Genomic DNA, 25,499 nt, shown 5'->3' with positions numbered 1-25,499 from the left:
ACAGCTTGAGCTGATCACTCACGGTTCCTGTGGAGGTCACCTTACGGAAGTATGACTGAGGCAGGCATGTTTCAAGCTACGTACACAGTTCCCTTGCATTTGTCCTTCAGGTGATCTGATATGGGTCTCTGTGATGATGTCGCTGGGTATAAATAGCAATGGTTTTCTATTTATGTCACTGGTGCCTCTTTGATGCGATTTTGAAGCTGACTAAAGAGAAATAATCCTCGCTCTGAGGCGACTCTGAAACTGAGGCGATGAGATGTGAAAGATGGCAGGGAGTGATGGGAAGACAGAGAAGTATTAGCAGGACGTTGACGTGGTGATGTAGTGAGGACAAACAGTTCTGAGGAAGTGAGGGTTTGAAGAATGAGCAGAGAATGCAAATGAGAAGCTTGAGACACCTGATCAGTCAGTCTGCTCAAGGACACCTCCAGGACTGTCACCTGACCCGGTGTGGTGACTGTCACCGGACCCAGTGTGGTGACTGTCTCCGGAAACAGTGTGGTGCCTACCAAGATGAGAAAACAGATTTCCACTTTCCTTGCTTTTATTCCTGATTGTGAAACTCCAGTCCTTGAAGGAGCAACATATGGCCCTCACAGTGCTCCGATGAGTCCCATAATGTACTGCAACTATCAAGGCATCGCAAAGATTTATTTGTCATCAAAAAGTCCGACCAGCAGCAGAACCAGGTACAAGTGATGTTCATCAAATCTACATCTAAAACAACTATCTAAAACAGTTGAGGAAAAAAATCTATATCTATATCTATCTATATCTGTCTATCTATCTATATTATATATATACATAAAACTGCTTCGAGAAGAACTTACTCTTGTGGAGGTGGCATCACTTTCTTTATCATTTTCTCTTTTAAAAATTATCACAAATTTGCTGGTGTCAACTAAATATAATAACACACTACTACCACCATATGTGGCAAGTGCATTAAATTTGAGCATCTGGAGGCCCTCACGGCCCAAAGGTGTGAAACAAAAAACTTTTAGCGGCCCTCTAGGAGGCGCTTGCGGCCCAACCATGGGCCTCTGCCCTGTGCTTGAGAATCACTGTCCTACAGGACAGTCAAACGGCATCCACAAATCACGTGTCAACTGACTCCCATGAAGAGAGTGAACTACTGGTCTGCTGTTTCCACGACACAGAGGAAAATCACACTCCTTCTCCTGAATCCATGCTTCAACTGTTGGACTGGACCTAATCTGCTCCCAGAATCGCCTGGTGGACTGATGCCCTATTGACTTGTATAGCTATGCTGTGGGGCCTCCAGTAAGGTCCCAAGAGAAGTAAGTCACAGGTGAGGGACCAGGCAAGGACCGATTCTCGATCTCCTTCAGTATAAAATCTAAGCTTACATTACCCTTGAGACGTGGGTCACCAGGACCCCAGGGCTCTATTAGAGAGGGATCATCTACTCAAGAGCAGGTGCTGTGGCGCCAGCTAGTGGTGGTGGTCCCTAGATTCCCCCATCACCAGATTCCTAAATGCTTTTCCACAACATACAACATTCTTCAATGTACATGGAATGAATGCAATGTAAAGAGCCTGTGCCTCAGCTTCATGTCATGACAGCGGCAGCTCTCACTCATGAGTTAGTGTCGAGCGTTTTTCCTCTCACGAGTTATCATCGCCATGATAATAGAAAATGGTTCCGGGCCATATACAGATAATTTATAGCCGTGTCCTCAACCGCGCCCTGAACTGCGTGTGCCATATCTCTGCAGGGAGACAGGTGATGATGAGGTAATTGGTTTTTCTCCTCCCACCCCGAGACAAGGGCGCAGTGGTCACGACTGAGGTGGGAAGCGTATGTTTGTCTGCCGTCGAAGCCCAATGTTGGGAGTGTTTGAATGATAAACCATCGCAGGTGACTGGTACCCCCTCAACTTTCTCGATCAAAGGCTGCAGCCGGGGCCGCGACAGTAAATGTGTGTCAATATTTGTGGAGGTTAAGTCAATTGTTTGCAGCCGATACTGCGGGGCTTCATTCTGAGAAGCCGCATCCTCCGTCTGTCCTTCATTACTAAAACATACATTTAGGAAAGAATGCCTTGAGGGAGCGAGGTTGTTCCTCAGAGCTGTTGTGCAAGTTAAACATTGGTTCCTCCGGCTGGACATGCTCTTTAATTGAGCCTTTGATCGCTGCATCTCCTGGAAGCAGATTATTTATATTCCCTCTCTGTGGCTCGCGGCTAAAGCCATTTGGTTATTACTCACTCGCGGACTGCGTTTGAAATTGGCAGAACTCCACCGACCCACCTGGAGCGTGGCTGACTCAAGCTGCGCGACTGAAGCAGGCTTCACTTAAAATTCTGGTGGTGATACCAAACGTCACAAAATAGGTCAGACTGAGCTTTGGGGAGGCAAGTGACGTCTGTGATAATGCTGTCTGATGGACCGACGCAGGCGCAGCATCACAGCAGAGGGGTTCTCCTATCACAGTCGACTGGAGAAACTTCAGAGGCCGGATGGAGCTGATAGAGCATCAGCGCCGTGAGTCAAACTGTGAGGTGATGAGGTTGGTGGAGGGATTGTCTGTGGCTTTGTTCCACCACCCAGGTTTGAATCATTCAGGATGGGGAGCTTTTTGCTCTCTCTCATGACTATGGACTATGGACCAACCTGGACACATTTCCTCGATGCTATTGAAGAAATAATGTGAATAAATGATCATTTAGTCCAGGGTGACCAAACAGCCACATTGTTTTACTGTGTTGCTGAAAAGAGCCACATTCTACAAATATGTGAGGCTGTAAGGTTCACCTGAACAGCTGGTCACGTGACTTTGCGGCAGTATTGCATACTTATGTTTCATAGTTAAAGTCAACAATATTTTGTAATTTCGCCCGAATAGCCCTTACTTTTTCGTTTTATTTCCTGTATAAACGATAATCTCAACAGCAACTTGACCAAAATCGCAGCCAGTTTGACGGCTCATTTGGTGGAGAGCCGTGTGACACTGGGGAAAGAGCCGTGGGTTTGGCCAGGCCTGATTTAGTCATATTCTATTCTCGAAATCATTGTACCAACTGTCAGCCCTCCATCTCATGTGATGAAAAACCTCTACACAATTCTCTCTCCAAAAATGGTTGTTTGTCATTGGTATGATTTTTGAAGATTTCACTAATACGAATCAGAATTTGTTGATGGTCCCTAACTGATGCTGGGTTGTAGCATTGGCGCTGTCTGTGAGAGTGTGTCCGCGACTGGTGAACCCTTATCGGGGATGCGGAAGAGAACGCCACCGCCAATACTGGAGCGGATGTCTGTCGAATAACCAACTATTTTCAGCACGATGTTTCGCCAAGGTGGCAGTTTGGCAGGAGACATTACATACGTTGATATAAGAGAAGAAGATAGACGAAACGGAGGCAGTATTGCAGTGGTCTGTGAGGCTGTAAAATATGTTAAAATATCACACCTGGAGGACAGATAATTTCCACCATTGTTATATTTTATGACTTCTTTGCTTTGTGGAGATGTGCAGAAATACGGTTGCAGAGCATGGACTGAAGGCTCTGTCCATATCCGGATCTCTATGTAATGTTGAGCCTTTCGCACACATAGCCAAGATCGAGGCACATTTTTGGTGTTTTCAGCCAGTCCAAGACAGTGTTTCCACTGTCCTAGATGGTATTCAAGCTGCTGGGTTACGTTGGCGACACCCTCACGTTGGTCCCATCCTGACTGATCTACCCCCAAGCCACCAAATTCCCTACTATTTCCCAGCGGAGTTTTTGCATGCAATCTGTCTTTTATGTTGCATGTTGACACATGGGTGTTTCAAAGGAGTAAAGTGTTTTGTCAGAATCGTTGCCTGACCTGCACCGCAGAGCTGGCCACCCCATCCCACACAGTGCAGCAGTCAAGCGGCCGCTCTTCCCACCTGCAGCATCAGCCCTTTACTGCCTTGGCAACATTCTTCAAAACAACATTGTTCCTTTTTTTTTTCCAACAGATTATGCTGTTTTTGTTCATTCAATATTGTCTAGGCTTCTCACTTTACCTCGTAGCCGACTGACTTCTGTCGCCACTGTGGCATTTTCCAAGCAGCAAGACAAACCTCAGGCCTTAGTCAATGTCTGGATGAGAGAGACGGAAGGAAAACGATTCTCTCCAGCACATTGATTTGTGTCTGCTGAATCCTGGTCAAGCTTCCGGGTCAATGCTTTCATCGGCTACAGTTCGGGCGGTAAATGTGAGAGGGGGCTTTTTAAATATTGACTGTGGATGTAAAGGCAATTTCTCAGAGAAACTGCGTGCTCATTTTAATTGTTAAATTGCTCCTCGAGCGGCGACATTTCCCTGAGGAGACGCCGCGGTTAGAGAAACCAGGGTGGGATCTGCGCTCCATCATCTCAGCAGCACACAGCAGCCCTTTAAATCTCTCTAATGGAACTTTGAAAAGTGAATCTTTTTTAGTGCAGGAGTGTTATTTTACTCATGGTGTTAAACGCTCGTTCACCTCCCTGTGTCTCAGCGTGGCTAATGAGGGATGCCGTGTCTGGAGCTGGATGCTGGTGAAGCCGATAAGGAGCAGTCATAATTGAGCTGGCACGCTTATTAATTAAACAACATGTGGCGTTAAATTGGGCCACAAGCCCCAGGGTCCTAGAGCCGGACCGTGACCGGGAAAATCTTTTAATGGGGACAAAGGTGATGAAAGAAAGAGGTTTTTTTTTTTTTATTACAGAAGGGAAAAAATAGAAGACTGCAATTGTTAATTAACACAGACTGACACATCCATGTGTATAAATGCTCTTTTAGTCTTGACTAATAATAAACAGTTATGAAAAATAGTGAATATAATTCGAAGTAACTGAGCAATGTGGAAGACAGATCACAGTGTTGGTAACGTGTCAGTACACACGTTTTTGTCCAGTTTACTTGGCTTTAGCTTCATGAACTGGTCCTCTCTTTGAAACCAAAATAAATTCTTAACCTCAAGTCATTGCTTCATAAAAAATAGTTTTGTTTAGTTTTTAGTCCGGTTGTAGACGAGTTGCACGAGTGAGTCAGTATTATTAAATGTACTATATTTAATGTTTTGAAGGTTTGATTGACTCTATTCTCAAGGCGAGAAATTGAGCTTCCAATATGAGCAAGACGACAAAAAACATAATCAGACAGATGCATAATAATAGAAAATATAAACAATAGCGTGTGCAAAAGAGCGGTGCTCTTATATAACTGTGACCGACCTCACAGACATCGCACACACTGTTGCACAGTTGGCATGTGGCATGTGGAAGGATGTCGGTCCACTGAAATGCCCCTCTCACAACCACCGACTTAAATGTCTCCAGCCTCTCATCCACCCCATCGCCAACTTCATTCAGCCTGACTAATTCTTAGGGATGCACCGATACCGGTATTCAAGCTTGAATACTCATTCTCATAGAATGGTCACCGATACAATGTAACTGATACCACTTTATGGCTGTTTTTGAATGTTAGTTTATGACAATTTTGGAAAATTGTGTTTGTACTGCTGTGAAACTTCAAGAAATGCTCAAGAAAAAATGCTATTGAAATAATGATATATGTAGAAAAATACAAAAAACTCAAAGCCACCATAGTACGGTCACTACGACGCAACACAAACCAAGTGTCAGATTGTTGGGACAGTCATGTCTACATGGATGTTAAAACGCTCCTTCACAACTGCATCCCATGAGGGTCGTGTATCGCCTCGACTAGTGGGCCGTTGGTCGCTTGGGAAGGCGAGGGTGAGCTCCAGCACAGCTGCACAAACCATTTCCAAACTTTATTTGCCACCAGTGGACAGTGTGAATATTTTAGAATTCAGAAAACAGTTGCGCTGGCAGGATTGAGTGCACATTACCTCTGCTAAACTGACTTGACTCTGCTGCGGCTCAGTTCAAGTGCCCGTGTGTGCGAGCGCAGGGGAAGAGCGGAGCACTTTGCCGTCATTAGGTGAGATCATGTAGAGACGGTATGACACAGTTAATTTTTAATGTCCAGCCTTTGGAAGCATAAAATATGTATTCAGGACTTGTTAGACATGACATAGAGTCCTATGCCGCCGCTCCCTGTGTCCTCCTCCGCTTCTTTCTTTCTTCCCTAAATCCCCTTTATTCCCATCTTTCTTTAAGCCTCTTGGCATCTTCTCCTCTGTTCTCTTCGTCCTCCTCCCTGTCACTTCATCTCTTCTCTCCACAATCAGCTGCCCTCAGAAGCCGACAGCTAAAGGTGTTTGAGGATTTGAAGAGTCGCTCCGTGGCTCTGTTTCTGCTGGTTTCTGTTTGTCTCTGTTTGCACTTCACATTTAACAGACTTGTCAAACATTCTGCCAGGGATTAGCTGAAAATCCAGAGCACAATTGAAGCACTCATATACTGCGACCAAAACCAGTGTGAAGCTCCTCAGTCCATTTTGATTTTTGGAATTTGTTCTGTAGCGGAGTTATATGTCTTTTTATTTTAAATCAAATTACCTTGTGTGGTTGTCTGTGTGTGATCTGGGATGGCGTCTGGGTGGCTGTCCAGGGTGTCCCCTAACCTGGATGGCAAGCAACACGCAATGTTGTCTGAGTATGCTGGGAATAACACACATGAAGACTTGATGAAATATGAATGAAATATTGTGTCGTGAGCGGCGCTTGTGTTTAGCCTTTGCATGAACCGAGTGTGTGTTCGTCACTGGTTTTATATTTAATTTTGCATCATTTTCAGCGCGTTGACCTCAATTTGGTGAGTCACTTTTAAGCAGCACTGCCTGTGCTGCCTGACGTAGGTTGAGATTTAGCAGATTAGAAGGCCGACCTTAACATTATGACCTCCTGCACAATGTGATGGGATGAAATCGATTTTTTGCCAACAAAACTGAAGCTTTTTTTTAGGTAATTAGTCTGTCGCCTGGAGCGATTACCTGAAAGAAAGTTTTGACTCAGTGACACGTGGTTGCCGTGGAGACCCACACAGTCTTTAATCTCACAGGATAACTGTGCACGTGTGACGTCCTCGGGTCAGTCGTTTTACACAGAACCAATCAGTCCTGGTTTACTGCATGGTGAAACTGCTGGCTCAGCAGTCTGTGGGCAGTTAAAGGACACACACACACACAAATGATGTGTGGAGGAAACCTGAGGCATGACATCCTTCTAGATGGTGATCAGCAGGTTGTGAGTGTTGAGTACATGAGGTCAGGTGTGTCCCAAGGCTGGTGAGGCTACTGGGTCGTAGTTCAGAACTTTCTTCTGAATAGTTCACACATCTACAGTTTACATTTGTTGAATGTGTAAATGTTTTTTTTTTCAACTGCACTCTTCTCCTTATTACATCAACACAATTTCCATATTGTTCATGAATATTTATGTCAATATTCAGTTTGGAACTGAAGCTTCTGAGGCTGCTCTTTTACTACCCACCCTTTATGTCCTGTAAGTTGTATTTGCATTCACCTCTGGTTAAGTGACTCCACTGTGTCCTTGCATGTTTGTGTTAACAACACATATTGATTGAACTCCACGTAATATATGACACATGGTTATTGATCTCGTCCTTGCCTGTGGTGCGTTTAGGGACTGAATCAATAAATTATTTCATGAGAAATGTTGCTGACTCATCTATTTTTAGTACTAGTTTGTGATTATAGAGCCCACCACGCTGGAGAGATTTGGTGAGATTGTGTGACACGGTGAAAGATGAACACATTGTTTTGTGTTTGTTTCCAGAGAGACACCAAAGGCCAGTTCCTGCTGGATCATGTGTGTAACCACTACAACCTCCTGGAGAGAGACTACTTCGGCATCAGATATGTGGATCCGGAGAAGCAGAGGGTAGCTATCATGGATGCTCTTTGAATGACGCTGAACCTGCAATGTTTTGACTTCCCTCTCAGTTATGTCACTTTCTATTTGCTCTATTTTCTCCTTAAACTAGGAAAAATATTGCTGTCTTTTCACCTCTGCCATTACAGTACTGCTACTACGCCTTTAATACTACTACTACTACTAGAACTACTGCTTCAACTAGTGCCTCTGACGGTGAATCCACGACTACTTCTAATAAGTACTTGTACTACTTTGAAGTTGTATGTCTCTAGTTGGTGCTACGACCTTAACTGCTTCCAAATACTACTCTTTAGTGACTTCTACCCCTACTACTTCTAATACTACTCCTATCACCCCTATATTATTATTATTATTATTATTATTGTTATTATTATTATTATTATTATTATTACTATTGTCCTCCTAAAAGGATCTTATTCTTATAGCACTACTATTAATAGTACTACCAGTCACTTTCTTTATGACTTCTACCACTACTGTAGCTACGGTTTTGTTCTACCTACTGCTATTACTCCCTCTAGTTATTACTATATCCAGTATCGTCTCAACTGCTCTCGCAGCAAGCTACTGTTACCACCCCTTTCCTCTTACACCTGCTACCACCCTGGCTCCTACTCCTGGATACATCAAAAGAAAACAATGTCAGAGCGACTCATCTGTGTTCCTGTGTCCCCTCTGCTGACACACACACACACACCTCTGGGTTTATAACCATCGACGCACAATCACTCATCAATACATAAATCCCCGCAGAAGAGCTGATGAAATGCAGCCTGACTGAGCTCTCTGTGAACTAGTTTCATGCGTCAGAAAGCAGCTGACAAAGGACATCATCAGGTCAGGTGACTAAGGATAACAAGAATGCTCTCACACAGATGGGACCAGGCACTTTGTCTCCATCCCGGCTCAGATGGCTCCGGTGAAAATAAAAATGAGCCCAACATATCAGAGTTTATTGTTCCAGCACTGGAAGCAGGTGTGAAATGTGAGGTCAGCTTGAAGCACTAGTCGTGGAGTTGTTTACTGTTTTGACTGAGAGATGCTGTCAGTCTCTGTTTTAAAATGTTTTGCCTTGATGTTAAGAAATAATGTCATATTGTTGCATAAGTATTAAATCACTTAGCACTTAGGGACCTTTGTGTGATGCGACTAACCTCCTGTGTCTTCCTCTCAGCACTGGTTGGAGCCCAATAAGGCTGTTATGCGACAGATGAAGAGTGAGTGACTGTTCTCTCTTTATTCTAAGTGATTTAGCCTTTCACGGCAGGATGCTGTTATTATCTGGGAGATACTCTTCACTTGCTGGTAATATGAGGGGTTATTACACATAGGTGTCAATGAGTAACTCTCAATGAGTAAAATCTGTCCGTTTTTGTCATGACTGCAGCGTGTTTTTTTGGAGGTTAGTTTCAACCTCTGATCTCAGAGTGGATCACTTTGATCAACAATGCTCACCAGATTACAAAGGGTGAGGGTTCATGAGAGCACCTACTCTTCATCGCTGTGAGATTCACTGCGATGCACTGAAGTCTGTCCCAGCTGCGAGCGGGCTGATTCAACAAACCGTTTCTGTGTGAGAAAACCGGCGAAAGAACCTCCTGCTCACACTGAACCGCGCATTTTGGTTTGTGTCTTTCAACCTTATAAAGTTGCGTGTATCCCTTCAAGTGCTTTTGATGTCAGAATTAGGAGCCGAACAAATCGGTCACATTACTGGCACCTGGTGTTTTATTTATTATTTATGTTAACATTGTTGTCACCTGCTTCTGTCATCTGTGTGAATTTCAATTACTTGAATTCTTGTTTGTGATGTTAGTCTTGTGTTTGTGACTGGCTTCTCTTTCGATTGTGTGCTTCTCATATGCACGTCTTAATTACGATCATATAATATTTGGTGTTAGTATTCACAATAAGCTATACAGTTGTACACTACCCCCTAGTATACCAGTATTGTTATGAACATGGTTATAGTTTGGGATTATTCGTTAGTATTTTTTTTTATAGTTTAGCTTTTTGTCTTTCAAATTTGGTGTTGATTTGTTTTTTTGGGTGATTTTGCAGGGTGTTTTTATTTCATTTTTACCTTCGGAAAATGCTTAGTTTTAGTTTCATTTTTATTACTTTTGGTGTTAGTCTTAGTTTAGTTTTGTTTATTTTTCAAATGTGGTATTTGTCAGGTGCAGGATTGAAAAGGGTCACAAAAGATACTTGCTCACAAATGTATTCACTCTGGGACCCGGTTTCAAAAAGTACCAGATACGGTGACTGAAAACATCAGATCTGTGTGGTCTGTGGAGAGAAGCTCTATCCGACACAGGTACGACCATGTGGACAGGGTTTGTCTTCCAACAGACATGGACCCCAGACAGAGCCGCTGGTGTGAGACCCCCCTAAGTATTTAAAGCTTTTGCAGCCCCCATGGCTCCTGTTGCTCTACAGCTTTTCACGATGAACTTCAGCCATTGCTCATCTCTCACCTCCCAGGAGTTCACTGTGAACATCACACTGGAGCCTCAGTGGCTCCCTCACCGCATCACTTTGGTCTGCCACTCTGTCGGTACCGATCACAAGTCAGTGATTCGAAGATAGTAATATAGAAGGATGATTTAAGCAAGGAATTGAGGAGTTATCTATTATCAGGGATAGATACGTGGAGATGAGACAGACTTTGAAGAGGAGATCTGAATGCATCATCTGTTCCCTGTGGCTGAGATCTCCACTCAGGAACGGGCTTTTTTTTCTTTTTCTTGACGTACGTAGATAAACAAAAACAAGTCTGAACATGTGCCAAATCCCTTTCTCTCAGATGTTTTGAAAGTGCTCAAGCGTGAGATTTTTTAAGACGGCAGGATTCGGTCTTTTAATCCGCTCAGTATCTATAATGTAGATGAGCAGTGCTCCTTGCCAGCCACGTCACTCTGCCCTGCGTCACAACATTCAACATAATGTTGTAAATATTTCAGTCTGGCAAAAAATGGGACATGTTGAAGACGTACCTACTCAGAACATTTATTTAGATGCAGTTTAGTCATCACCACGACCCACATGAGCAACAGACCAAAGAAGCAGCGGGTAAATAGAAGCTGTCTGCTCGTACTATAATGCTTTCATCTTCCTATACTTCTTCCTTCTCTCAACTGGGTTGAAGTCTCCATTTCTCTGCAGGCATTCTGATATACTCTCTCAATTTCTTGCCCTGAACTCATCTGACTTCGCTCTCCTCACATTGTCTCTTGTTCGCAGCAGCACAGCAGCCCTTCACCATGTGCTTCAGAGTCAAGTTCTACCCTCATGAGCCGATGAAGATCAAGGAGGAGCTCACAAGGTAACAATCGTGCTCATCGAGTGAAGAATGGAAGAGCGCGGGCACCTCAGACTGGCATTCAATTTATTCCTGCAATAAATTTAAGGGTCATTTTTGAGCCCTCGGAGAGTTTTCCTACACGCAGGACAGTAACTTGATCTGACGTTAGTTACAAACACCTATATGCTTCACTAGCTTTTTTGACATGCCCAGAACCACAGAACCAAACCATTTTTCAAATCTAAATGTCAGTCAATTTACTCGCATTAGCCCGTTTCTAACCAACAAATGTGCTCGTGCATATTTAGTAGTTCAACTGATCAAGTGGCGATTGATTATATAGCAGCTGTGGAAACAACAATTGACTCACTGACCTAGTTCTTACATCCACTACCAAGCAACAGGTTGGTGGAGCGACAACAAGAGCCTCATTTTGACAGAGATTGAATGAATAAGAAAAGATCTCTCAGCGTGTTGTGACCACTATGAGTGAACCAATGGATTTGGTGCAAGAGAGAAGACGATTTGGGACTTGGTGAAACAAGACATCTGCATGTCTGAGCATCTTGACTCGCCTCAGCAGAAGTCGTTTCCATAGTAACAACACCAGTCTCGTGTTGGCTGGCTGATTTTTCCATGGTTACAAGCTTGTTACCCTGTTTTGCGTAGCAACAGATATTCAGTTGGAATATTCTGGATTACGCATTTTTAACTCTCATTTTATGAGCCTCATCTGAAACCAGGTAGCGGCACTCGACAAATCCAGCATCAGTGAAAAGTAATCAGTTGATCAATAGCACTGGTGACTTGAAAACCTGACCGGTTCATTTCCAAAATGTTTATAAATTCATGTTTTGTTCATATTTTTTAGAGTCAACCATCCATTTTCCCTTAAAGATAACCCTAATATTTGACTCTGTTATGGTTACAGTTCCACAGAATTTCACTTTATTTGATGTTGAGCCCAACTAAATCTGGATTCAGTCAGGAAACGTTTCAAGTTTGAGGTGCAGTCTGATCTGAGATTATACCATTGAAAAGGATGTGAAATCCTTCATCTCTCCCCAGGGTGAAGGAACATGTTTACTGTTGAGGCTCAGCTGAGGTAAATACCCTGGTAATACAGCATGTTTTTCTTCGTCTGCACCTCCAGGTATCTGCTCTACCTCCAGCTGAAGAGAGATATTTATCACGGCCGTCTCCTCTGTCCCTTCATTGAAGCTGCGTATTTGGGAGCCTGCATCATTCAGGGTGAGCCTGACTTAATGTTCGACCATAAATATATCACAGCACGACAAGCCATGGTCCCATATTGAGGCAGCCACTCATTAAAGTAGCCGTCTTGAACCACGCCTCCATATTTAATTACCAGTCTGCTGACTGATGAACTGGCGCTCGCAGCTGCAGCTGCTGCTGCTGCTGCGGCGGCTCTCGCCTCTGTCACTTCCTGCTGCCCTCGGCCACGAAAGACTAGAACTCTGCATTCACCTGAATATATTATCGATGGTCGCACCCCTCCGATATACAAAGACCAAACCTGCGATGGCTATTTTGACTGTTCAGGAGCCGCCAGTCTGTGCAGCAGATCCATATTGCTGGAAGCAACGTGGCCTTCAAATCAGAATTCATTACAAAGAAATAACAGTTTTTAATTTTGTTGATGTTTTTTAATGTATTCTTTTATTGACTATTGATCATGTTATGATTGTTGTCATGTTCCACAAAAAAAGTAATGAAAAGTTATATTTAATCATAAAAGAAAATAACATGTGATCAAATGTATTTACTTTATTATTTCAGTTGATGTATATAAATATGTATTAAAATATGTTAAATAAGTATGGACTAAAGCATGTTATAATAATTAAATACGTATGGACTAAATGTAATGTAATGTAACTACATGTAAATATGATACAAAGCCACTTTTTTTCCGAATAAATATTGTTTTCCTCCGATATATTTCAAGAAATAATTTCAAAAAGGACAGGGAAAAGGAGGATAATATAAAAGTATAATGTATATTCAGCTAGCTGCCTAAACTATTCATGATGCGTTTTATTGCTCTTCAGGTCCAATTGGACCAAAGGGCAGCATTACTGCTCACTTTGCCCCAGTCTGATGTAGAGTCATTGTTTTTGGACTGTGGGAGGAAACTGCAGTGCCACAGGAGACCAATATTACATACTTGCGATATCGCTGACATTCAAATGAATAACTTGAACAGAAATGTAACATGCACTTTTAACAATTGTTAAGAAAAAAACGTTAAAAAAAAATCCTTTCATGTCGATTAAAGGGCTAATCTTCTCATTTTTCTAATTTCACATTTCGACTTTCTTTGTTCTTCACATAATCATAACTTGAGTGTAAAATCCCAGCGCAGAGCCGCTCACTGCAGCCTGGATTAATGGAATTATCCAAGTTGTGCTGCACAGCTCCCGTGTCTGACCAGTCACTGGGCTGTGCTGGAAGTCAGTCACTGGCTGTTTAACCAAGACACAGGACCCAGACTGCGAGTCTTCAATGAAACATGGGACGGTCAGATGAGAGTTTGGTTCAGACTTAAAGTATATTTATGGTATTATTGTTCTGAAACACATTTGTGAACATGTTCACAGCGAGAGTTGATGACTGGCTTCCGATAAAGTTCTATATTTATATTTCACTCCGTTATGGATATTAATCTTTGTTTTTCTACATTTTTATGGCAGTAATGATGTCACATCGTAGCTGTTTCTGGGAGGTTTTCTTCTGCTCTGTGACAACTCCTGCTCTCAACACAGGCTCCAAAAGTGTTACTGACAGAGGGTGTCCTTGTCTGTTATTGCATATAAACTACTTATAAACTGCTTGTATTTATTTAGAGTGAATAATAAAAAAAATATAAATAAGGAAATAATCAATTCCTTCGAATTGGGATTAAAATCGGAGGCATATTTTGTCATTATATTGCCAAAATAAGACTCCCTCCAGCCAGTGCTGAATCGTAGAAAGACTTTCTAGCGCTTAAAAATATACAACTTTCTTTTTTTGTGTAAATGGAATCAGTGCTCTAGACAATATTGCATTTTTATTAAATTCCAGCTGAGCTGGGTGACTACGACCAAGAAGAACATCCGTCCGACTACATCAGAGACTTCAAGCTGTTCCCCAAACAGTCCCTCAAACTGGAGCGGAAGATCATGGAAATACACAAAACTGAGCTCAGGTAAAAGTGATGCCGCCCGACTGACACTTGTCACTGTTGCCTGAAGGTCTCGGATTACAGTTTTCATTAAATGTATCCAATGTGAAAACTGAATGGGACCACCTTGAAGTTAAATATAGATAAAAGTGAGCGCAGATGTTTGAAACTAGATGCCGGGCCGGAGACTCAGGTAAAGTGCTGCGGATGTGCTCGGGGCCGAAGGCGCCCACAGTCCGCTCACACGTCAACTGGAGAGAAATTGCCTGTGGAGCTAAATGTCACCAAAACACAAATGCCTCCTGCAGTAAATGAAATATGCTAATTCCAAAGTTACTTCAGTGCTGTGAAGAAAGTAAACTCTCTGTTCGATGGAACTTCTTATGATGCTCTGATCGCCTCCCCCGGGTTTGTGCGTGTGTCATCGATGCAGCTCATGTTCGCGCCGTGTGAATGTCACACAGCGATTAGAACATCAAAAGCAAATCCTTCATTTCCCAACAGCACCGTGGCAGGCGATGACAAGCGCCCTCCGTCAGGCCCGGTGGGTCCGGATGACACCATTTACAGGATGTAGACAAACACATTGTTATTAAGACTTCAGCTTGTGAAAGGGCTGCAGAAGATGTGATACTAGGTTTGCTTACGTTCTGAACAACTGAAATCATTCCCAAAGCTACTTCATCTTTGGCATGTCTTTTATTTAGTTCAAATATAGGAAAAAAAGCCTTATTCAGGAAACAAAGTATGCTTTGATTTCTGTTTGTGTCGGTGCATTTAAAGATCAGAGAGTTTCCATCAAATTACTTTGAAATAGGTATACGACTCAACATAGGTTTTTAAGGTTGATTGAAATGAAATTTTGGTATGAAACGATTGACGTGACCTGAATGATTTATATCGTAATGATTCAAAACTAAAATTATGTTGATAGAAATTAGACGAACATTGAAAGTACCACCTCAGCCGAGGAGGTTATGTTTTCGACTGCGTTGTCTGTCTGTTTGTGTTCAAAATAATTTTGAAAAGTTTATGGATGAATTTGCATGAATGTTTCAGGAAATATGTGAAATGAAAGATGATTCCTTTTGGGAGTGAGCTGGATCACTCTCTGGGTTGACATTTGGATCCCAGAATATTTTTTGAAGGATATTTTCATCCATTGTGTTGGGGTGGACTAAAGCTGCTTGACATAAGTTTGCACTCTCTGAGTTCATTTCTAGTTCTTTTGTGTCATGTAATCTCCCTCTATACTCCCTGGGTCAGACAACTAAACTTTGACTCTGAAGCTGACAAAGAGAGGACCACAGGTGCATCATCTGAATAGTGCTGCGGGTGGTGAGCGGCAGTGTGTGTCTGCAGCTCCGGATGCAACTGATGAAACCAAGCTGTAACTAACTTGTCTTGTTTTGGGCGATGCTTTATTTTGTCTTGTTTGTATCCGTCAACATGCATTAAATATTTAGTCACAATTACAGTCACATGCGCTGCGTTTTCCGTTGCGTCTCGTCTCATTTTCTCCATATGATAGTGACAACATGACGTTCCTCTTGCATAAGTCATCATTAAAGGTGATGTCATTCATTCAAAAGTCCCAGTTAATGGCTTCAAAGCTATGTCAGACTCCACCAGCTTCAGTGCTCCCTGAGCAATAACAAAAATGTGGACGATCACAACTGTTTTTGTTTACTAGTTTAACTCTATCACTCGTATTTTTCTTCACGCCTCAAGTATATTACTGTTTGCTCTGCATATTAATGTATGACAACATTCATGTTCTGCTCTTTAGGGGTCAATGTTCTGCGCTGGCCGAGTTAAACATGCTCCAACGTGCATTCATCCTGGAAACATACGGAGTCGACCCTCATCCTGTCAAGGTGAGATGAGCAGAGCTCTAGTTTCTATGCAGAGTTTCAACCCACAGACTTGATCTAGTCGTGGCTGTCCCACTTCAGCTAATGAATGGGCTCCATCCCTTCGCTGCGAGGCCAGTCCCACCACCATGCCATTCATGCTCACACTCACACATTTAAAGGAGAGCGCATGTGCACTCTAGTTCACAGGTGAGGTCCAAGAGTTGCTTGGAGCTGATCCACAGCCTCTCGACCTTCAGCACTCTCCCTCCCTGCTGCCCTTTTTCTTTATCTCATTTGCCTCTGAGGAGCTTGCAGAGCAAATACTTCTAACCAGGGCATTGCTTCTCACAGGACACCATGCTGAGCTCAGTTTATCTTTAATCATTCGCTTCACTCCATGAAGCACCAACCAGGGATGTGACATTGTAGTCACAGTTGGGACACCAGTCTGCTGCTCTTCGTCCTTTTTTTATCTGCCCTTGCTTGATGACATCATTGTCCTCGTAGAAGTAAGTTCTGACTGAAGTACCTCGTGCATTGCCGCGGAAATCCAAATTCAGTCACACCGAAAACACAACCTTTTCACTCCATTTGTCCCTGATGACCATTTTGAACAGGGGATTAGAGAGAGGTCAACAGAGGTCGGCCACAATACTTCAGCCAAGATGCTGAGTCAGCGGTGCTGAAGATAAACATGCAGGTAAAAATGAAGGGGTGAATTCAACCCACAGTCCTAAAGCGTTCCCCCATGCAGAAGGGTAGCAGTGTGTCGCTGAGGTTTTCTTCATGTCAAAAAAGATTGGCGGCAGGATGGTGAGCTGCCCCTGTTTATCACTGTCATGGGTGCATTGACAGCCCCAAGTCATGATGTTTGATCGCAGACTTATTATAATGAAATTTGAACAGAGAGTTTCGTGTAGGTGTCATTGCCATGGAGATGAATGATCTCTCACTCCCCCTGCTGTTCATCCACCTGTCCCTTTAATCGCTGCGTCTGTTTGTGTCTGTGTGCAGGATTTCACCGGCTCCACGGCCTTTCTGGGGTTCACCGCCACGGGCTTCGTTGTCTTCCAGGGAAACAAAAGAATCCACCTGCTGAAATGGTACAACTTAATCTCCCTGACAATTTTGTGTTTTTTAATTTAAATGATGAAAAAAATAAATCAAATGCTGTTTCAAAAAAGGCAGGTCATTTTTCATGACCTCAGTGATCCGGGTCATCATACTGAGACCAGTGGACTTTACTTTTGACCATGAAAATCTTTCACTTTTCCCTCATTGATTCATTTATGGACAATAACATGTTCTTGTTTTCTGGTTTTCATAACCCTCTAACAGCCCCTTTTTTGAAGTGAATAAACAATTTTATTTTCTTTCCTTACACCATTTTCTTGAGACCTGCATGTATAAAAAAACCTGTAAACAAACATATGCAGGCAATAAAGTGATCGCTACATTCTCGATAATAGTTGAAATAAATAGTTTATTTTTCTGTTTGACCAAATATAATTCTTGTTAATACACATCATTTTGTCCTACTGTCCTTAAATGAATTATTATTTTCCATCAGAAGTCTAAAAGCACTAATGTCATCTTACTGGGCCACGTGTTTTTGTTTCAGGGCCGACGTCAGCAAACTCAAGTTTGAAGGGAAAACATTCTATGTAATCGGAATCCAGAAAGAGGTGAGTCCAGCATCCTGTGTTTCATCCACTGACTGACGTCCATCACACCAACACACAGGAAGTTGTCAGTATCTTGGTCCAAGTTGTAGTTTGGATGTTGAGTGTTACATTTGGTTGGTGTTTTGTGAGTGTGTTGACGATCTGTCATGTGTACAAAAACCTGTACATAGCTACAAAATAAAAGCAAGCTCTTATAGAGCTGTGTGAATCACTGAACATGGATCAACCTGGTGCAAGTTTTATTTTCAAAACATCCTGTTTGATGAGCCTAACTCACACTAAGCTTTTTGTTCTATTTTTACTCGCTTTACTCTGAACAGCTACTGAGACAGTCATGTGACTCATTTATCTGTTCTCAACCTGTCTCTCCCTCATCGATGTAGCAGTGACATCAGACTGTTTTCCTGTCACACACACAGTATACTTGCATCTCTGTGTGTGTCACTGTTTCAGATCAGCTTTACAGGACGAATTCACTGTAACAGAATGGTGGGTGTGTTTACTGACCTCCTCGCTCATGTGATGTTCACCGCTGCCCAAATACAGGACCTCATTTGCACTGAATTTGGGAATCGGGCATCAGTTTTGTCGCAGCGGGCCAGAAGGTTAGCAGCAACTGAGTGTGTCTGATGTCTACATGAGGTCAAACGTGAGTGCGACACAACAGCTGAGGAAGGTCTTCACCTGCCTTCTGGCTAAACTTTCCTCTCTTAAGGTGGCACAGATTCAACTGTCAGCTTGACAACCCTCACAATGGTCGCGGTAGGTAGTGTGGACCCAAAGGAAATGTCACTGCCCACCGATGGTTTAGATTAGAGGCTAACTTTCCATAAATAAAATAGCATCCAACTGTGGATCTGGAGTCTGACATTGCATTTTGCATTCGCTATCAGTGACTGTCAAATATAAGTACTGTTCGATGGGTGTACATTTTGGCCCCTACATTATTGATTTTGACTCCACACAAATTGAGGGGTTCACTTTAATTTTTACTTTTTTTCACAAGTCACACCAGTGCAATGATCGCATTATGCAGGTGTTAAGATACCGCAGGAACCTCTAATGTTAAGCTCACAAATGCAAATGGCAGTTCAAACAAAATGTATAGAATACTGAACTCACACTGTTAAATAAGCCGTACGCTCTTGACTCATAACTTGTGTTGTTGCATTATGGATCTAGTTGCATGAATGTAGGGAGAACTTTTCTTTTTTTTCTTTATAAAAAGCATCATGAAATGATGTGTCAGGCCTTATGTAATCCTGTCATGGGCCCGCGGGCCTGTAGTTTGACACCTCCGCTATAAACAGTGATATAAGAGTGATGTATCTCCAGGACCAGTGTGACCTTTAGTTCTCAGCCTGTTGCGATGCTGCAGAAGGCAGCCACCACAGCTTATCTCAGAGCCCAAGAGCGCCACCCCCCACACCCCTGTACACCCTGATCTATTATTCCGGAGCCGCCTTTGCTGGGAATGAAGCGCTGGAGCTTTAATGGAGTCAATAGGCGGCGTCAGGGTGAGCTCCCAGCCTCGTCGACTTTATAAATGAAGGCATTAAAATCAAGAATGCAAATGATTATTCTTGCACAGAAAGTTGCACAGCGCTACACAGTTAAACGCCTCTTGTGTGTGAGGTCTCTGACATATGCTCGCAATTACACCGAGTTGCTCGCTAATCTTCCGGACTGGCACTCGATCAATCTCATGGTTATTCTCTTCATTACGGAGGCTTAAAGCAGCTCGCCGCTCGTCTGATGGTTCGCTCTTGTCTGCCTGTGTGTGTCTGCTTGGCAACTCATAACCAGCTGAAACTGCAGTTTTCTCTCTGTGTTTCTGTCTCTCCTCTCTGTGTAAACATAGTCATCGATGGTGAGTAAACGCAATAATGGTGTAAAAAACAAAGACCCTGTCGTAGTTTAAATCCCATATTTGGTGACTCTCCTCTCCTCACTTCACTTCACTTTGTACCGGTGGTTCATTTTACAATGTTTGTGGATCATATTTTCTCGCAATATGATCTGTTTCTAATCTCCATAACACACTCACTGCCTTGTCTGGAACTCATCGTGTGTTGTCTATTTATGTGTGCGATAAGTGTGTCCTCTATTACCAAACATTTGATCCGAATGCGACCAGATTCTTCTAATCCCCTGCTGTATGACCTCACCTGTTGCCCTCACTGCTTCAATTCAAACTGTCCCACTTTGAGCTGTTATTAACTTTAAATATACTGTTTTACCTTTAAAGTCTGTTTGTGAGACCTTTCTTTTCATAGCTAAGTCACTGAAGTGGGACGTGAAACAGTTTGTGTTGCGGTTCTTCCACGCGACGCACTAAACCACGCACACATGGCCTCTCTGCACATGTGTGTCACTCCCTTTTATACAGAATCGGGCCAATGAAATGCCACGCATGAGGCTGTGTAAATAGTCTGACTCTTCAGCTGTTGAATCTTAAATCTCTGCCAACAATCACCAAGGTGAAGCTTCTTCCTTGAGGCTTCACTGTGAGCCTGCCGGGTCAGATTCTGTGCACAGCTTCCTCTCGTGGTGTCCAGCACCTCCTCCCGCCCGTCCTCACTCGCGATGCTGCAGTGACCCTCTTTAATGTCTCTCTCTGTTGTGTCCCTCTCTGTGCAGAAGAAGCTGGTGTTGACGTTTCACACTTCGACCCCGGCGGCTTGTAAACACTTGTGGAAGTGCGGAGTGGAGAACCAGGCCTTTTATAAGTGCGTAGACACACTCAAGCGCGAGCAGCTTTTAGGATCACAAGGTTTCCAGCAGAACATCCCAATTGGAAGTGCTTTATTTTAAAACCCTTCATTAAAAGACTGTGACCTCCAGTGACAATTTCGTCAGATTTAAGTCTCATTTAAGTAACTTAAATGTTGCAGTGCGTTATGAGCCTTGCAGTGCGAGTGGTTCTTACCATCCAGCACTTTAAAATGGAGGAAATAGAAGATTAAAATCCTAAATAAATGCAATGAAAATCAATTGTTTTGTGGAGTGAATTGAGATTTTGTGTGCAGTGAAAGAAGCACTCATGGTCCTCACAGTGGTTGAGAATCTCTGGTCTCTTTAGTTTAGAGAGCTGAGCGATCGTTTTTTGCGGTCAAGAAACTGCCGGAGAGACGCGTGTGGGAAGGAAGTGCAACTTAGTCAGCAGCCAGACAAAGCTATTACTGCTCTGTGTTGACATGCAACTGACAGCCAACTGTTCACATTAAGATGCAACATCATCGATTAGCTGTTATAACTGATATTGTGCGACTGGAGTTTGCATTAGTGGCGCAGCATTATTACATATTAATATCATCAATCACACCAGCAGTAATGCAGTATTTGAAAAGATAATCTCCTCAGTGCATTTTGAAACACTCAGTTTTTTTTTTTTTCAATAAGGTTTCAATTGTCTCAGCGCCACCTTGTGGTGTATGGAGCAGTTGCGTTCTCAAACAAGATAACATGCATGTATTTCACCTGCACACAGTTCTGTTGAAATTCCTTTTCTCATAGCAGAGACACTTGGATCCTGCTCGGGTCAGAAAAAAGGAACACGGTTCTGGGAATGCATCATCTCATTTTACAGAGTTTATCGATCTATAAATGAGTGCAGCTCGTGGGTCTGTGGGAGCTGGAGGGGTTCTCAAATGTCAGCGCAGACTAATCGAATCATCACTGCTGAGAAAATGGGTGGAGTGTTGATCAACAAAAACACGTTTCAGGACAGAGGTGGCAGTATTTTTTATATCGTATATGGAAAATATTTTTTTTTAATTGTTGCATTTGTACTGTATTTTCAATATGTAAGCGTTATTTTTCTGAGTTGCCATGTGAAGTTCAGTAACTGTTATAAACTGCCTCAGGTCTCTGTCAGTAGACGCAAATATGTCGTGGCTTTTCATCATCTTGTTCACTCAGAGACAAGTCTGGCAATTGACTCAAAATGGCGTAAGAGATAACAACGTGAGTGTGACTGATATTGTGACGAAGTTCTGCTGCTTTGATCTTATCTTGACAGGTGTGCAAAATCCAGTCAGATAAAGACGGTTTCCAGCAGCAACATCTTCTTCAAAGGGAGCAGGTTTAGATACAGGTGAGGCAGAACAACCTCCGTTTTCCACGGCTATGATTTACACATCACATTCCAAAACAAAGGAAAATGGAAAATGCGGGGACTAAATAAGCACAAACATAAGAACAAAATAAAGTAGAATTTCTGTAGTTTTACTCTTTAAATTTAAAACATTTTTATTTCACAGTCTTTGATCAAATTTTCAAACTCCCTAAGTGGATTTTTAGTATTACTGTTTTTTTTTTTTCTTCATATGATTTATTCTTTTTTTTTCACTCTGCTTCAGAATTTTTTTTCTGAAATATACCCCCATTAATATTATTGATCTTCCATGTGAGGTTTTTTTTTTTTTTTTTTGGTAAATGATAATATATTTCATTAATAAGTTTTGAACTACATGTTCCTTGCATGTTTATATGGTTTATTTTGTATAGTACACTATAATATTCTGGTATACACATTTTCATCTTAATCCGTTGCATTTTGCATTTCCTTTTTTGTAAATAATTTTTGCAAACAAGAATAAAAAAAAAGAAACCAAGAAACAACAAAGAAAAAGACACATTTCTAATGGCGAAGGACTGACAGTCCTCAAAGTCCCGAGGGTCTCCTCACCTCCGGCACCCTAGGATAGTTAGTTGCCCTCCCTTCCTAACAACAGTAGGACTCCAGTGGCTCCAGTTCTTTTTTTAATTTCGAAATTACCATTTATTACCATAACCTCATGTTCGGCTCTCTGAATGTTGTTCCCACTGTGATACCAAGTGGGTGTTTTCAGCCCCGGAGATTTATTTGTAGGGCTAATTTATAAGCTAACCGTCAATTTGGTGACTAATGGAGGAGAGTGCTGCTCCTGCACACTGCAGCGTGGTCAGAGTTCACATCCCTCGACTCAGCTTTCACACGGATGGAGCTGCTCGCCATGCTGGCTGCAAACCTGGCCACAAAACCAACGATCAAGAGGAATGAGGAAATAAATATATGTTTTACACGGTCAGGCTTGGTGCACCAGGTGCTGTTCATCATAAATGGTCATAAAGAATGTTATGTTTGTTTTGCATAACTTGATGATTTGAGTTTTTCCCACCTCATAACCCTATAATAATAATAATAATACTGATAATAATATAGGCGACAATACAGAATTTACAGTGATGACCACAGTGCAAGTTTCCTAAAATGAATGTTTTTTTCTTTAATATAAATCATGTGATAAATTCTATCATTTATAATACATAATATATGATAATAATTTATATTGTAAAGGCATCATTAAGAAGGGAAGAGAAAATTGGAAAGAAGATTAAAATCACAAAAGAAAAAATTAAATAAATTCCTTTCATAAAAATAAAAAATGCTAATAAATACATGGAAATTATAATGCATGTAAAAAAAAGCTATTGACTGCTATATCATTGATCAACTCATGTTTAATTGCATACTACAAGTTAAGAAATGCCAAATAAGAGGCATGAAATAATAAAATAAATAAAAACACAAAAGCCTTTTTTTGTTAGTCGTGCTGTGTCTTTCTTCACTCGGCTTTTGCTTTTCTTCTCCAGTGGAAAAGTGGCGAAGGAGGTGATCGAGGCCAGCTCCAAAATCCAGAGGGATCCCCCAGAGGTTCGCAGGTAAACCCTGACTTGACGCGTGAGAGTCACTGGAACAGCAGAGCACAGCAGGCGTTTGTGTCTGCAGAACCCGCTTCGGTCAGAGCCGCAGCTTCAACTCTTTGAGCCACAAAAACCTCATCATGAACATGGAGCCCCTCGTCCCTGCGCTGCCCTCCACCAACGAGTACGAGGAGACGGCTCTGGACAACGGTACGTGACCATCTGACACACGCGCTTGCTGTGGCTCCTCCCTGGTGCAGGAGGGAGCGAGTGGCCGACTATGGGTCTGAGCGTTAATTGAGCAGCTGAGGCCCCGTCCCTCTGTCGCTGTGGTTTCCCTGGAGACGCCACTAGCAGCCTGCTAAAAATACGCCTCCCATGATCCTCCCACAGGATGCCAATCTGTCTGCTCGACTTCATGACTTTGTCCCTGCAGGGCAAAGTATTTGTTGTGACATCGAGGGAACGCAGACACAAACCAGGCCGCAGTTTTAATTGGAGAAAACTTAATTACGGGCTCCGAAGCGTCTGTTTCTTTTCACATCTTGTTACCTCCATGTTTGTTGTGCAAGTCAGGGTTGCACACGACTGGCGACCTTTCTTTTTTTATAGTCGACTGAAGCGTACGCATGTTTGAGAACACGTTCTCAACGGGTGGATTGGGACCAAGAAGTGGGTCATGGTGCTGCTTAATGTGGGTCGCAGCCCATTTTCCAAGCAACAAACATCTGCTTTTATTTCATCAATTATCAATCGACTGTCACATTGGGTTTCATGCATCAGATTCCTTCCACTTTCATCTGCATTTAAATGCTTAAGGTTCAATTTCTTTCTTCTTGTTTTGGGTCTCCGGTTGTTATCTTGGTGATGGTGGGTCCCAAAGCCAGACCAGTGCAGATCCACAGCCCGAAGGCTTTGGGTCTAAAGTAGGGTTGCGACTGAAGGAGATCCATTTTCATGACATAATTCCAGACTGTCTATGTGAACAGACTCAACTTCAAATGGATAATTTGGAAATTAATTATAACGTCACTTCTTTTGTCATAAAAGATCATTTATTTTTATTTATTTATTTATTCCATCCTTTCTTTTAGCGTTTAGAGTGAAATTGAAGTGGGTGTTGAGCATAGATCACGTGGGGTTTGTGAGCTGTAAAGCTGTGTCTTCCCCTTGCTTTAGCAACACAGTCGCTTTTTTGTGAGTGAAGACGAAGAAGCGCATCTGTGGCAACAACTTGTCACAAGAGTAGGTCACAGACAGTCATGTGATTGTGGAAATATAATATATAATGGGATAAGGAACAGATGTTTACATTTTGGCGGTATTGCACATTACCATCTGGATTCACGAGTCACTCACTGTGTGAGATGCAGTCCTTTCTTCTTCACCTTACTGCTAAGGAAGTGTGAAAAAATATTGACACAGCAATGTACTCTGTCTTATACATACCTCTCACATAATATTCATGTAGCATTTCTTAATATGGCGTTTTTTAAAAATAAAAATGCTGATTTATATCATATTTCTTTCACTGAGTTTGGATGTAAAATAAGACCTACTCCTCTTAAGTATATATATATATATATATATATATATATATATATATATACATTGTATTGTGAGGCTCCCCCTACTACTGTGTATGTTGTACAAGTGACTTCCAGAGCCCTACCACTACCTGCTGTCCCATTGATATCATTGCTATCAACAATATTTGCAACACTAAGAAAAAGCTGTCAAAATATTGAGACATAATGAATGTGGAGGGAGAAATATTGGGTCACCGTCACTGAGACGTTGTTGCCAAGGTCGTGCCTCCTGAAGCAGAATCTATTAGTCAGCCCTACACTTCGCTTCAGCCTTTTTGGTTCTGATGTGCATCATTTGGTTTCACTGAAAATCAATATTGTGTTAGTGTTGCTTCAATGCATTTGCCCGAATC

General features: G+C 42.3%; 1 protein-coding gene across 2 annotated transcripts in view; it reads left to right on the top strand.

Annotated features, from left to right (window-relative positions):
• frmd3 (FERM domain containing 3) overlaps positions 1-25,499 on the top strand; it is a 38,567-nt gene that overhangs the window by 5,095 nt on the left and 7,973 nt on the right. Inside the window, exons 2-13 of one of the 2 annotated variants that reach the window (XM_053870007.1) lie at positions 7,718-7,822; positions 9,012-9,054; positions 11,084-11,162; positions 12,295-12,392; positions 14,229-14,352; positions 16,118-16,205; positions 17,199-17,287; positions 17,806-17,869; positions 20,510-20,598; positions 21,891-21,965; positions 23,507-23,575; positions 23,643-23,767. In XM_053870007.1, the coding sequence (XP_053725982.1) occupies positions 7,718-7,822; positions 9,012-9,054; positions 11,084-11,162; positions 12,295-12,392; positions 14,229-14,352; positions 16,118-16,205; positions 17,199-17,287; positions 17,806-17,869; positions 20,510-20,598; positions 21,891-21,965; positions 23,507-23,575; positions 23,643-23,767 (1,048 nt within the window). Of the gene's footprint in view, positions 1-7,717; positions 7,823-9,011; positions 9,055-11,080; positions 11,163-12,294; positions 12,393-14,228; positions 14,353-16,117; positions 16,206-17,198; positions 17,288-17,805; positions 17,870-20,509; positions 20,599-21,890; positions 21,966-23,506; positions 23,576-23,642; positions 23,768-25,499 lie in introns of both variants that reach the window. The other variant, XM_053870006.1, reaches the window with a different exon arrangement.

Source organism: Synchiropus splendidus, chromosome 7 (genome assembly GCF_027744825.2).
Source record: "Synchiropus splendidus isolate RoL2022-P1 chromosome 7, RoL_Sspl_1.0, whole genome shotgun sequence".
NCBI lineage: Eukaryota > Metazoa > Chordata > Actinopteri > Syngnathiformes > Callionymidae > Synchiropus > Synchiropus splendidus.
The sequence above is the reverse complement of the archived record's forward strand: the minus strand, read 5'-3'. Positions and strand labels throughout refer to the sequence as shown.